The 14949-nt window shown below is 45.2% G+C and overlaps 1 protein-coding gene across 3 annotated transcripts in view; it reads left to right on the forward strand.

Annotated features, from left to right (window-relative positions):
- Nucleotides 1-14949, forward strand: part of ALS2CL (ALS2 C-terminal like) — a 48688-nt gene that overhangs the window by 14832 nt on the left and 18907 nt on the right. For 2 of the 3 annotated variants that reach the window (XM_063168412.1, XM_063168282.1), the window contains exons 7-14: nt 1229-1348; nt 2690-2766; nt 3314-3380; nt 3839-4035; nt 8296-8361; nt 9903-10001; nt 11446-11604; nt 13253-13364. In XM_063168412.1, coding sequence (XP_063024482.1) covers nt 1229-1348; nt 2690-2766; nt 3314-3380; nt 3839-4035; nt 8296-8361; nt 9903-10001; nt 11446-11604; nt 13253-13364 — 897 coding nt within the window. The remainder of the gene's footprint in view (nt 1-1228; nt 1349-2689; nt 2767-3313; nt 3381-3838; nt 4036-8295; nt 8362-9902; nt 10002-11445; nt 11605-13252; nt 13365-14949) is intronic. The other variant, XM_063168340.1, reaches the window with a different exon arrangement.

Raw genomic sequence — 14949 nt, forward strand, 5'->3', positions numbered from 1 at the left:
AAGGATGAGGAATTGGAAGTGGATGGGGAATTTGATAAGAATGAAGAATTTGGTACGGATTGGGAATTTGGTATGGGTCAGGAATTAGATATGGATCAGGAATTTGAAGTGCATTGGGAATTTGATATGATTCAGGAATATGGTATGGATTTGGAATTTGATAAGGATGAGGAGTTGGAATTGGATGGAGAATTTGATATGGGTCAAGAATTTGATAAGGATGAGGAATTTGGTATGGACTAGGATTTTGAAGTGGATTCAGAATTTGTTAAGGATGAGGAATCAGGTATGTATTGGGAATTGGAAGTGGATGGGGAATTGGATAGGGAATTTGATAAGAATGAAGAATTTGATATGGATTGGGAATTTGGTATGGGTCAGGAATGTGGTATGGATTGGGAATTTGATAAGGATGAGGAATTGGAATTGGATGGGGAATTTGATATGGGTCAGGAATTTGATAAGGATGAGGAATTTGGTATGGATCGGGAATTTATTATGGATTGGGAATTTGAGGCTGGAATTCAACAGAGCAGAGTTGGGTGGAAGAGTTGGAGGAATTCCCTGGGGTTTCAAAGCTGAGTTTGTGTCCCAAGTGTGTCACTGTCACTGGAACCCCAAGCCAGAGGGAATTTGATGTGGATTGGGAATTTCATATGGATCATGAATTTCATATGGATCAGGAGTTTGATTTTGATTGCAAATTTGATATGGATGTGATATGGATTTGATATAGATCAAGGAATTGAGGATTGAGGTTGACAGAGCAGAGCTGGGTGGAAGAGTTGGAGAAACTCAATGGGGATTTCAAAGCCGAGTTTGTCACTGATGCTGGAACCCTGAGCCACAGGGAATTTGATATGGATTGAGAATTTGGTGTGGATCAGGAATTTGATATGGATTGAGAATTTGGTGTGGATCAGGAATTTGATATGGATTGAGAATTTGGTGTGGATCAGGAATTTGATATGGATTGAGAATTTGGTGTGGATCAGGAATTTGATATGGATTGAGAATTTGGTGTGGATCAGGAATTTGATGTGGATTGGGAATTTGGTATGGACTGGGAGTTTGAGGATTGAAGTTGACAGAGCAGAATTGGGTGGAAGATGAATTTGTGTCCCAAGTGTGTCACAGTCACTGGAACCCCAAGCTGGCTGATCCCTGCAGGAATTCCTGCCTGGAATTCCCTGTCCTCTCCCAATCCTGGCTTTTCCTGCTGCTCCAGGACGTGCTGTGTGTCCCTGAGAGGAGGCTCCTGGAGGACAGCAGGAACCTTCCCATCACGTCCGGCTGTGCCCGCTCCGAGCGGCTCCTGCTCTTCGACGACGTCCTGGTGCTCATCCAGGTGAGCCCGGGGTCCTCCTGGGAAGGGAGCACGGATAAATGGACCTGAAATTCCAGTGGAATGGCAGAAATGCCAGGAATTTCCATAGGAATGGTGGTAAAATTCCAGATTTTTGGTGTTGAACTCACAGCAGAGTTTGGCTGTTGGGAAAACTTTTCAGATCCATCTGCGTGTGGTTGGCTCTGGAAAATAAAGGAAATCTAGGAAGGAGTTGAGGAGATCCACAGAATATTCTTCTAGGAAATGTGGATTGTCCACCATCACAGGCATCTTTTGAGTGGTCCACATCCTTTTCCACAGGGAATTGTGGCCCTTGGTTATTCCAAGGGATTTGGTGGATCAAGGATGACATTCCATGAACTCCCACACATTGGAATAAACAGGATATTCCATGTTTGTGCCATGGCTGCGGATTTGGAGGTGGTTTTGGGGCTATTTTGGGAATTTCGGGGTGTGGGGATTTGTTCCCATGAGGGAATTCCAGCTTGGCTCGCGCCGTGGCTGCGATGGGAACACGAGATCAGCAAATCCATGGAATTATCTCCATGTTCAATCCATGATTTCCATTTGTGTCTCACTTGATGCTGCTGAGCTTTATGGAGGTTTGGGAATTCCAACTGAATTGGGATTGACCTGTTGGGAATTTTGATGTCCCTTCCTTTTCTGTTCTCCCAAACCTGGGAAAACACAGTGGAATTCCTTGGAAAACTTCATCCCTCCAGGCAGCAGCTCTGTGTGAACAGCTGGATGTGAGGCAGGAAAGGAGATGAGAAATTAAAATTTTCCTTTCATTCCAGTTGTTGGAGTTTGTTTGGTTTGGGTGCTGCTGATCCCAAAAGTGACTCCTTAAATTTGGGATTTCTGGGATATTTTTGGTGGTGCCACCTGGAGTCCAAATCCTAAATAAATCTGGAATGGACTGGATGGAAAGGGAGCTCAAAGATGATCCATTCCCACCCCATTCCATGGTTCCAGGTTGCTTCAGGCCTTGTCCAACCTTTCCTTGGATACTTCCAGGGATGGGCAACCACAAATCTCTGGGAATATTGGCTGGAATGATTTGGGAATGTTGCCATGTGATAGGGAAGGAACTCCTGTGGAGATCAGGGTCATGTGGGGATGTTTTACTCCTGGATGTGACCACGGAATTTTGGAAGAGCTTTAGGAGTGTTCAAACGAGAACTTCCCTCCTTTTCTGGTGGCTTTTCCATCTCCAAGGTCTCTCCTCCCAATGTGAGATGGATGGATCAAAAAGTTGGGAATTTCTGCTGCCACTCCAGCTCTGCCATTCCATGGATGTTTCCAGCAATAACAGGACCATCTTTCCCCTTTTCTTTCCAGGGAAACAGCTTCCAGAGTTTTGATCTGAAGCTGGTGTGGGTGGATGAAAACTGTGGAGAGAAATCGGCTCCAGGACTGTGAGTGAGAAATTCCCACTGTGGGTTAAATAAAAGGAATAAAAATGTTCAGGTTGATGGAAAAATGATCCAAAGCTTTTTCCCGTCTCCTTTCCAAGCCATGGGATTGGGATATGAATAATGGGATCTCACCAGCTTGGAATTTGCTGCCAGATTGAAATCCCGGAATTTTTGAGGTTGGAAAAGCCCGCTGGGATCATCAAATCCAACCTGTGTCCCATCCCCACCTTGTTCCCAGCCCAGAATTCCTTGGACACCTCTGGGGATGGACACTCCAGACCTCCCTGGGCAATTCCAATGCCTGACCACGTTTTCCGTGAAAAAATTCCTGCTGCTGTCCAACCTGACCTTCCCCTGGCACAACCTGAGGCTGTTCCCTCTCATCCCATTCGTTGCCAATGAATCCCAAAATTCATTAATCCAGCCCTGGAGAACTTGAGATCTCTCCAGAAGAACCACGTGGGAAAGCACCAGGATCTCCAGGAGGGGAATGGGAAGAGCTGATGGATTGGGAATTGTGTTTTCCATCCTTTTGTTTCCCTCCCAGGCACAGCCTACGCATCACAACCCCGGAGGAGACGTTCGTCCTCTCCACCAAGGACCCTCAGATGAAGGTCAGGCTTTGGGATTTTCCCATCTCTTTAGTATTTAAAGCAGGATAATCATTCTGGTGAGGGTGGGCTGGGATTTTTGGCTCCTTTTCCCAAAGAATCCTGCATTAAGAGGTGGCTCAGAGTTGATGGCTGGTGAGGAATGCTGGTTGGAACCCGTCGGTTTCTTGCTGCTTTTCCTGAAGGACAGGCCTATCCCACAGGCAAATCAGCTTGAAATTTGTCTTTCTTTTTTTTTTTTCATATCCAAGTGGAATTTTTCCCTCTTTTTCAACATCCAAGTGGAAATTCCTCCCTCCCAGCTGTTGTGCCTCGCTGCAGTATCCACCTTCCAGGAGATCCCCTGTGGAAGCTGCAGAAGGGCTTTGATGGGAACCCGCAAGCTCCTCGCCGCTTTCCTGCAGTTGTCTCCGGTTGATTTTCAGGGATTTGCGCTCATTCCGTGTTTCCCGTGCCCGCAGGCCGTGTGGAGGTGGAAGCTGGAGCAGGCCGTGCGCCAGGCGCTGAACGGGAAGCGGGATTTCCCTCTCTGGGGCCGCAGCGGGGAGGGCAGCGAGGCCCCGTCCCGACGCTTCTTCAGCTACGTCTTCCGCACGGAGGGACGGCTCCGCGGGGCCACCTACGAGGGGGAGTGGCTCTGGGGGAAACCCCATGGCAAGTAAGGAACCTTCTGGGCCACTTCTCCAAGCGGGAATAGGGTTGGAAGTGGTGGTTTGGCGTTTTCGTAAAGGCTGGGAAAGATATTCGAGGTCAGCCCAAACATCTCCAGGTCACTTGACCACATCATGAAGCCTGCCCACAGTTTTCTTGGCAGGCTCCAGGGGGCCACCTATGAAGGAGAGTGGCTCTGGGGAAAGCCCCATGGCAAGTAAGGAACCTTTTGGGCCCCTTTTCCAAGTGGGAATAGGGTTGGAAGTGCTTGGAGTTTCCATGAAGGTTGGGAAAGATCTCCAAGGTCAACCCAAACTTCTCCAGGTCACTCATGAAGGGGCTGCTCCTTTTTGGGCAGGCTGAGGGTGGCCATCTACGAGAGTGAGTGGCTCTGGGAAGGAACCTTCTGGGCACCTTTTCCAAGTGGGAATAAGGTTGGAAGTGCTGGTTTGGAGTTGCTGTGAAGGTTGGGAAAGACCTCCAAGGTCAACCCAAACTTCTCCAGGTCACTCATGAAGGGGCTGCTCCTTTCTGGGCAGGCTCAGAGTAACCACTTATGAGGGTGAGTGTCTCTGGGAAGAACCTTTTAGGCCTCTTTTCCAAGTGGGAATGAGGTTGGAAGTGCTTGGAGCTTCCATGAAGGTTGGGAAAGATCTCCAAGGTCATCCCAAACTTCTCCAGGTCACTCAAACATATCATGAAGGGGCTGCTCCTTTTCTGGGTGGGCTCCACCTATGAGGGTGAGTGGCTCTGGGAAGGAACCTTTTAGGCCTCTTTTCCAAGCGGGAATAGGGTTGGAACTGCTGGTTTGGAGTTGCTGTGAAAGTTGGGAAAGATCTCCGAGGTCATCCCAAACTTCTCCAGGTCACTCATGAAGGGGCTGCTCCTTTTCTAGGCAAGCTCTGTGGGGCCACCTACGAGAAGAGTGGCTCTGGGGGAAGCCCCATGGCAAGTAAGGAACATTTTGGGCCCCTTTTCCAAGTGGGAATAGGGTTGGAAGTGTTGGTTTGGAGTTTCCGTGAAGGTTGGGAATGATCTCCAAGCTCACTCAGCCACCTCACCAAGGGTCTGCTCCTTTTTTTTGGCACTTCCAGGGTGGGGTTAAGATCAAAATTTGATTCTTATCGATGATGTGGATGTGAATCCAGGCCTGGCTCTCTTGGTCCCTGCCTCACTCATTCCCAGAGGGAATTCTGGCCTGGAGAGCAAGTTTAGCAAAGCCTGAGTCCTAAAACTTGGGATTTATTGTGGACATCTCATTGGTGGTTCGTGGATTAAATCCTAAAGGCTGCCCCAGAAATGTGGTGTTGGTCACCCTGATACTGCATGAGCTGGTGCCTCTACTTGGGATTTAGCCTGGGCCTAAAATTGAGATCTCAGCCTGGGATATGAAAATCTCACCCTCACAATGAGGAAAATCCCCAATAAAAACATTTTGGGGAGAATTTTGTTTATATATTTTATTTATATTTATTTTATTTCATTCTCTGCTATCAGAATCTCTCTGAACTTTATCCGAACTTGAACATCCAAACTTTTATCCCAGGAGTTAAGAGAAGCCTAAATTCAAAAGGAGCTAAAATGGTAACATTGGGAAATGTTCAATAAATCCAAGTTTAAGTGAAGGAATGTCTGTAAATCAAAGATCCCAACCAAAACTTTTTGGACATAGGATAGAGAACATTGGGTTTTTTTGGGAAGAAACCTGGAATATGACCAAGCTGCTCAGCCACCAAAACACTGGGAAATTTTATTTCCCATGAGTTTTACACAGTTTGCTCTGGAAGCAAAAAGGATAGAGAGAAACTCAGTTTGAGAGAGCCTTAGAATAATGAAAGAATCCAGAATATAAATGGCTTGGAAGGGATTTGAATCCAGTTCCAGCCCCAAATCCAAAACTGAATCCTGAATATTCTGTGGAAGAGATTGTGTCCTGGAACAGCATCAAAGGAGCGTTTAGGGCAGGAGACCTTGGGGTCATCCCCACCTTCACTCCCTCAAAACCATCTCCTGGTTTCTGTCCTCTCCTGCCTCAGGGCTGGAAAACTGGGATTAATCCAAACCTCTCCTGACCCCAAGCAGTGATTTGAGTGAGGCATCCCAGGAGATTTGTTCCAGAATTCAGGGACTTCAGGTGTTAAATTCCTTGGATTTGAGTTCCCTTCCCACTGCTGGAATTCCTCTGCTGTGATTTTGTTTCTGGAAGGTTCCGGAGCAGCATCCTGGCCTTGGTGGCTGCTCAGGGATTTCCGAGGGAAGAGCACGTGGGCAGAGCTGTGGGAGTGGGAATTTGGGCTCTTTGGCAAAAACATCGGCATTCTCCAGCTCCATTCTGCCTGTCCTGGAATTCCAGAGCTCTCCAGTGGCTCTCCTGGAATTTCAGGTGACCTGGGCTGGGAGAAGGCCAGACTCCCACTCACATGCGGCCTAAACATCCTTGTGCCTGGAGCAGACATGAAATTATGGAATATCCTGAGTGGGAAGGGCTCACAGGGATCAAGCCCTGTACAGATCCCAACAACCCCACCCTGTCCAACCTCCTGGAGCAGCCTTGGGATTGTGCCCATTCCTTGGGGAATGTTCAGTGCCCAACACCCTCTGGGGGAAGAACTTTTCCCTAAAATCCAACCTAAACCTGGCCCAGCTCCAGCTGTTCCCTCACCCCTTTGGCTGCTCCCCTTTTCTATTCAGTCCCATAAAGCCAAAGGAGATTCAATTTTAAATTAAAATTAAAATATTGAAATTTCAAACACATCCAACCGATCCTCTGGAAAACTTGGAGAAGAGCCACTCTCGTGGAGGTGTTTGAAACAACAACCTGGGTGAAAGTCAAACAACCTCCTCACGGTTTTGGTGTTGCACCATCTCCTGGCAAACCGACCCAGAGGAGGTTTGGATTTATTGTTGGGAAAGAATTCCTGGCTGGGAGGGTGGGGAGGGGCTGGGATGGAATTCCCAGAGCAGCTGTGGCTGCCCCTGGATCCATGGAAGTGCCAAGGCCAGTCTGGAGCACCTGGGACAGTGGGAGGTGACCCTGGCATGGGGTTGGAACGGGATGTTCTTTACCATCCCATCCAACCCCAAAAATGCCACAATTCCATGATTTTGAGTTGTTCCAATTGGGGTTTTGAGGCAAAGCAAACGAGCTCAGCATCATCGTGGAGGGAAAATATTCCAGCATTCCCTGAGGGGTTCCAAAGCCTTGGCCTCCAGCTCCAAAAAGAGCTCAGAATTCCTCACATCCCCCATATTCCTTCAACCTAATTCCCAGCTTTTATTCCAAGCTCAAGATCCACTGAAATTCAATTTGGGCAGGAATTCCTGGCTGGGAGGTGGGGAGGGGCTGGGATGGAATTCCCAGAGCAGCTGTGGCTGCCCCTGGATCCCTGGCAGTGCCCAAGGCCAGGCTGGACACTTGGAGCACCCTGGGACAGTGGGAGGTGTCCCTGCCCATGGGATGAGAAGATCTTGAGGGTCCCTCCAAGCCAAAGCATTCCAGGATTTTGTAATTCCATTGTGTCCAGCTGGGGAATGTGCGGGATCCGATTGTCTGGGCTGAGGCCGGAGTTGAAGCTCTCAGTGGGTGTGGGTGGAGTGGGATTCCGGGAGGGAGGGAAATCGGGAAATGGCTGCGGAGCCGGGCACGGCCGGGCAGGAATTTCCCTGGCATTGCCCATTCCCGGCTCTCCTTGCTGTGGGATCAGCTCCTGGAATCACTTTCCAGCCCCACAGAACATGGGATGAACGATCCCTTGGGAATGGTTTTCCTCTCTGTTTTCCCGGTGGCTGAGCCGCTGGAATTGCAGGCTGCGGTGTCACCGTGCCCACGGGGATGGGCCAGGCAGGAACTGCAGCTGGATTAATCCCTGTCATTAATTCAGGATCAGGTGCAAGGTCCCAAAGGCACGAGGCAGCACCTCCAGAAAATACTTTTGGGATTAGGGAATGGAATGGGCTCTTCCCACTGAGCCCAGAGCAGGAAAACATTATGGGATTAAATCCTGGTGCTGGAAACCAAGGCCTGGGGGTGCCTTTTGTGTCTCTGTGCTCCGAGGAACATTTTGGATGTTTGCCATCAAATCTGGGAATGGTTTGGGTTGGAAAGAACTTTGGGAAAGATCCAATTCCACTCCCCTGCCATGGGCACCTTCCGTGGGACTCCAAGCTCCATCTAAGCCCGTGTAAATATTTAGGCTGGGCTTTAGCGGGTGCTGCTCCATGTGGGAATGTTGTGGTGTCCCTTGTGAGAGAATTCCTTGGCTTCCAGGGGGACGCTGAAGTGGCGCGATGGACGCAACCACGTTGGCGATTTCCAGGAGGGCCTGGAGCATGGGTAAGCCTTGGAAAACGGGACATTCCCTGCTTTGAAATTAAACTGGAATGGTTCCTGCCAGAGGGTGGAACCTGGAGAGAAGGACTGACACTGACTGACCCCAGAGGTTGAGATGTGATCCCAGATCCCAAAATCCGTGGGAATTTATTCCTAGGAAGTGTCTTAAAGTTGTTTTTAGATCTCTTTAAATCCTCACTTAAATGAGTTTTTTCTTCAAGATTTAAGAAGCCAATCCATGAAATTCCAGTATAATTTATCTCAATTTTATTGGAAATAGGACTTCAGGATTCCTCATTTTTCCAAAGGTGGGGGAAAATCCCAAACACTTTTGTTGGGAATCCCAGAACATTTAACTCAGCCCCTAAAATGGGAAAGGGGGAAAGAGGGGAAAACAGAACTGAAAGAAACTCTGGAGAAGGAACAGTGAGGGTCTGGGAGTGCAGCTCCCAACGGGATGAGTTTTCCCTTGGGAAAAGTCCAGTGGCACCTGGGAAAAGTGTCTCAGGTAGAGCTGATCCAAGCACATAACCATTGGGAATTTGGACAATCCCTGGTTTTTAACTTCATCTGCTACAATGGAGTTGCTGTTTTTAATACAGACATTTCCATCCAGTTGGAATCTGATCCCAGATCCACAAATCCATGGGAATTTATTTCTAGGAAGAGTCTTAAAGTTATTTTTAGATCCTTTTATAAACCTCACTTAAATGAGGAGTTTTACAGAAAAAAACCCAATCCCATGAAATTCAAATTGATTTTTAAACTTCAGCCACTACAACGGAGTCGCTGCTTTCTGTGCTGACCTTCTCCCTGCAGATATTTCCATCCAGTTGGACTCTGATCCCAGATCCCCAAATCCATGGGAATTTATTCCTAGGAAGAGTCTTCAAGTTATTTTTAGATCCTTTTGTCAACCTCATGTTAGGAGTTTTTACAGAGAAAAAAATCCCATGAAATTGCAGTTGGTTTTTAAACTTCATCCACTGCAACGGAGTTGCTGCTTTCTGTGCTGAGCTTTTCCATGCAGACATTTCCATCCAGTTGGAATCTGATCCCACATCCCCAGATCCATGGGAATTTATTCCTAGGAACTGTCTTAAAGTTATTTTTAGATCCTTTTATAAACCTCACTTAAATGAGGAGTTTTACAGAAAAAAAAACCCAATCCCATGAAATTCCAGTTGGTTTTAAAACTTCATCCACTGCAACGGAGTCACTGCTTTCTGTGCTGAGCTTTTCCATGCAGACATTTCCATCCAGTTGGACTCTGATCCCACATCCCCAAATCCATGGGAATTTATTCACAGAAAGCATCTTAAGGTTGTTGTTATATCTCTTTAAGACCTCATTTAAATGAGAAGTTTTTTACAGAGCAAAAATCAATCCCATGGAGTTCAAAATGGTTTTTTGAAGTTCATCCACCACAATGGAGTCGTCCTTTTCCATGTTGACCTTTTTGATGCTCACTTTTTTTCCATCCCAACCTTTTCCATGCTGACTTTTTTTTCCCCATGCTGACCTTTTCCATGTGCCCCCATCAGATTTGGGATCTGCCTGGTCCCGCGGCGCTCCGAGGATCGCTACGACTGCTACAAGTGCCACTGGTACCAGGGCAAGATGAGGGGCTATGGAATCTGTGAGTAAGTAAAATCCAGAATGGGTTCCAGGGAAAAGGGGGTTCCAGGGATTTAAAGTGGGAAATGCTCCCTGAAATCTTTTGAGCCTGGTCTGGAAATGCTTTGTGGGCATTTAGAATTCCAGAATTGTTTGGGAGCTTAAGGATGATGTGTTTCCATGGGCAGGGACACCTCCCACTGTCCCAGGGTGCTTCAACCTGGCCTTGGACATTCCAGGGATCCAGGGGCAGCCCCAGCTGCTCTGGGAATTCCATCCCAGCCAGGAATTCCCAATTCCCAATCTCCCATCCATCCCTGCCCTCTGGCACTGGGAGCCATTCCCTGTGTCCTGTCCCTCCATCCCTGTCCCCAGTCCCTCTCCAGCTCTCCTGGAGCCCCTCCAGGCCCTGCCAGGGGCTCTGAGCTCTCCCTGGAATTTTCTCCTCTGAGGTCACCCCAAATGCTTTGGCCCCTGGTAACACGGGGCTGTGCCTGGTTCCTGCTCATCCCTATCCCTGATTTCTCCATGCCAAGTGGGACAGACCCAACATTCCAGCTGGGATAGGCCTATGGGATAGGCCTGTCCTCCAACCTGGATGTTCTGCTTCTTTGTTCGAGTTGGAGCTGCTCTTCCCAGAGGGACCTGTCCAGGGAAGGGCTGGTGGCCACCACAAAGAGCTGGATCCAAGCTTGGCCTCCTTCCTATGGATCCAGTTTTCCAGCCTGGATTCACCAGAGCTTCCTGTGCCCAGGCTGGTGAGAGGTCAATTCTGGAATGGCCTCTCCCAGGACAACTCCAAGCCCACGTGTTGAGTCCTTGGATAATTTGGGAAGCTCTGGAACGTCCGGTTTGGGTGATGCACATTCCCAACAGCAAACAGGGATCCAATTCAATGCTGTGGGGAAAATCCTTGGGATATTTTGAGATGGATGAGCCTGATCTCCTCACTTCCCTGGTTTTCTACTCCAGGAGTAGAAAATGGATTATGGATTATGTTTAAAATCATAATCCATTTCCTTTTATTATCTTTAAGGAATAAACTGTTTGCACTAGCTGAAATAAGGTAACTAATACAATGAGGATTATGCTTTTCTGTATGTTATGAATGCAATAAATCCTCTGTTAAAAAGGCATTATCAAGTCAATCTTTCCCCTTTATTGGATGACATTTGGTAGGAATTGACCTTGATGTCAGTCAGCACTTCCTGTTCCTTTTACTGTGTTTTGGGCTGCTTGATAAGAGAAAAGCCTCTTCACCTTTAAATAATTTTTTCTCCCTTATCTCTTGATTTTTGCATTTTGGGGATCATGCTTTGTGACCTCCAGAAAGAGGCGTGAGCTGTTTGTGTTCATGGACTTGCTGCATTTTTACAAAGCAGGGAAGTAATGCAGAGGGGAGAGCAGAGACAAGGAAGGTGGGAAGCTGTCAAATATTCCCAGGCTGGAATTGCACCCCTCTTCCTGCAGGTACGGGAATGACCTGGTCTACAAGGGCTACTTCAAGGACAACGTGCGCCAGGGCTTTGGGATCCTGGAGAACTTCTCGGCTGAGCATCCCTTCAGATACACGGGACAGTGGGAAAACGACAAAAAGAACGGATACGGAGTCTGGGAGGACAAGCAGAGGTGAAGTGGGATGGATCTGAGGTGTAGGAATGTTGAATTTGCAGGAAACAAGGGAAGGGATGAGAGTCTTGACTCCATGTTTCAGAAGGCTGATTGATTATTTTGTGAAATATATTATATTAAAAGAAAATGATGTATTAAAACTACAGTAAAAGAATAGAAGAAAGGATAGCAAGGAATAGAAAGGAATGAAAATAAAATCTTGTGACTGACCAGAGAGTCCAAGCCAGCTGACTGTGATTGGCCATTAATTAGAAACAACCACATGAGACCAATCCCAGACCCACCTGTCGCATTCCACAGCAGCAGATAATCAATGTTTACATTTTGTTCCTGAGGCCTCACAGCTTCTCAGGAGAAAAAATCTTAGCAAAATAATTTTTCATAAATATGTCCGTGACACAGGGGTGTGGTTATTAATTGTTGTGGTGTTGTTGTGGGTCCTCAGGACGAGGGAAGAGATGAGAATCTTGACTCCATGTTTCAGAAGGCTGATATGACATTACGTGACATTACATTGATATGATGTATGGTATCATAATATAATATTATATATTATTTTATATAATATATATTATATTATGTATAATATAATATATAGCCTATATAGCATATATAGCGTATATTATATATGTATAATATATAATATGTATAATATGGTAATACCATATGATAATATACTATTATCATATTATATTATATTATATATTATATACTATTATCATATATATAATATGATTATATACTATTATCATGTTATATTATATGATATTATCATATCATATTATATAATAATATACTATTATCATAATATATCATATATATATAATATAATATAATATAATATAATATAATATAATATAATATAATATAATATAATATAATATTATATAATATAATATAATATAATATAATATAATATAATATAATATAATATAATATAATATAATATAATATAATATAATATTATATTATATATTATCATGTTATATTATGTTATGTTATGTTATATTATATTATATTATATTATATTATATTATATTATATTATATTATATTATATTATATTATATTATATTATATTATATTATATTATATTATATTATATTATATTATATTATATATATATATGTTATAATATTATATTATATTATATTGATATATTAAAACTACACAAAAAGAATAGAAGAAAGGATAGCAAGAAATAGAAATAGAAATAAAATAGAAATAAAATCTTGTGGCTGCTCACAGCCTCGACACAGGTGGCTGTCATTGGTCACCAAGTAAAACCAATTTCACACGCTGGGTGAACAATTCTCCAAATCACATTCCAAAGCAGCAAAACGTGGAGAAGCTGAAACTTCCCAGCTTCTCAGGAGAAAAGATCCTGGCAAAAGGATTTTTCATGAAATATGTCCAGGACATGGGACAGCTTTGGGTTTGGTGGGATAAATCCTGGAGATGCGGGATGGATGGTTGGGGATGTAAGGCTTGAATTCCTTGGAAAACACTCCCAGAGCTCAGTTTGTGTGGGACTGTCAGCCTGGGGCGTTGTGTCAGGAAAAACCACCCTGAGCAGGACAAACCCGATGGATTGAGAGCTGGGAAAAGTGGGAACATCCATCACTTGGGATCTCCTTGCGTTCCAGAGCGGAGAGGTACATCGGGATGTGGTTGGATGACCACAGACACGGAGAAGGCATCGTGGTGACCCAGTCGGGGCTCTGCTACCAGAGGACATTCCATGCGGATAAAATGGTGGTGAGTCCAAGGTTTCCGTGGAATCTGGGAATCCCTGGGATGGGGAATTCACCACCAAGGGCGAGATCGAGGTTTCATTCCCGAATTCATCCTGGAGGACAAAGAGGGTTTGGAGATCAGGGAAAGGTTCTGCCCGCAGAAGGTGCTCGGGATGGACACTCCCAAGGGAATGGGCACATTCCAAAGGCTGCCAGAGCTCCAGGAATGTTTGGAAAACTCTCCAGGAAAGGATGGGATTGGTGGGATCTCTGTGCAAGGCCAGGGCTTGGGTTTGGATCCTTGTGGGCCCTTCAGGATATTCCATGATTTTCCCATGATCATGGTTTGGAAGAACAAGGTTTTGTTTTTTCTCCCCTTTCACAGGGATTGATGGGATATTGGGAAGGAATTCCTGGGTTGGAGGGGTTGGGATGGAATTCCCAGAGATTTGTGGCAACCCCTGGAATGTCCAAGGCCAGCTTGGAGCACCCTGGGACCGTGGGACATCCCTGCCCATGGATCCTGAAGGTCCCTTCCAGCCCAAACCATTCCAGGAATTCCAGAGCATTCCATCTTCCCTGGAAATCATGAAATCCTTGTTTTTCCAGTGGGAATTCACTCATCCAGTTCATGGAATGTTGGGAATTTGGTGGGAAAAGCAAAGGGAATTGGCATTGGAATAAAAACATCCTTCAAAAAACCCCAACCCTAAAAAATCCATCCTTAAAAAAAAACCAACAACAACCCCATTCCCACTTCCTGAATTAGGGAAAAATGGTTTTCATTGGGTTTTATGTGACATTTCTGGTTGAAGTTTAGGGATTTTTTTTCTTTCTGGGTTTTATTTTTGGGTTTTATTGGACAATTTTGATGGAGTTCTTGGGATTTTTTTTCTCTTTTTTTTTGGGTTCTTTATTGGGTTTTATGAGACTTCTTTGGTTGCGGTTTTGTGATTTCTTTTTCTTTTTGGGGTTTTTTTATTGGGTTTTATGGGGCAATTTTGATGGAGTTTTTGGGGTTTTTTCCCTCTTTTTTTGGGTTCTTTATTGGGTTTTATGAGACTTCTTTGGTTGCAGTTTTGTGATTTCTTTTTCTTTTTGGGGTTTTTTATTGGGTTTTATGGGGCAATTTTGATGGAGTTTTTGGGGTTTTTTTCCTCTTTTTTGGGGTTTTTATTGGGTTTTATGAGACATTTTTAGTTGTGGTTTTGGGATCTTTTATTTTTTTTCTTTTTGGTGGTTTTTTATTGGGTTTTATGAGACATTTTTGGTTGAGTTTTTTGGGGCATTTCATTCCAGAGGAAAAGATTCCAGCTCTGGAAGTGATCCCAGCTGGTTTGGGGATGCAGAAACCTTTGGGCTTAAACCATGGAATAAATCCCAGTGGGCAGAAAATTCCTTATGGACAGGAATTATTCCCTGGAATAATTTCCCATGGAATGGGCTCATTCCCAACACTGCCAGAGCTCTGGGATTTTCTGGGAATTCTTGGGATGTCTCCTTTGCCAAGAGTTGGATTTTGATCCTTTTGGATCCCTTTCTCAGAGGGAATTCCACAGAGTTGCTGTTTTCTTGGAATCATTTCCCAAAGAATTCCTTAAAATATC

This window comes from Melospiza melodia, chromosome 1, assembly GCF_035770615.1.
Source record: "Melospiza melodia melodia isolate bMelMel2 chromosome 1, bMelMel2.pri, whole genome shotgun sequence".
Taxonomy (NCBI): Eukaryota; Metazoa; Chordata; class Aves; order Passeriformes; family Passerellidae; genus Melospiza; species Melospiza melodia.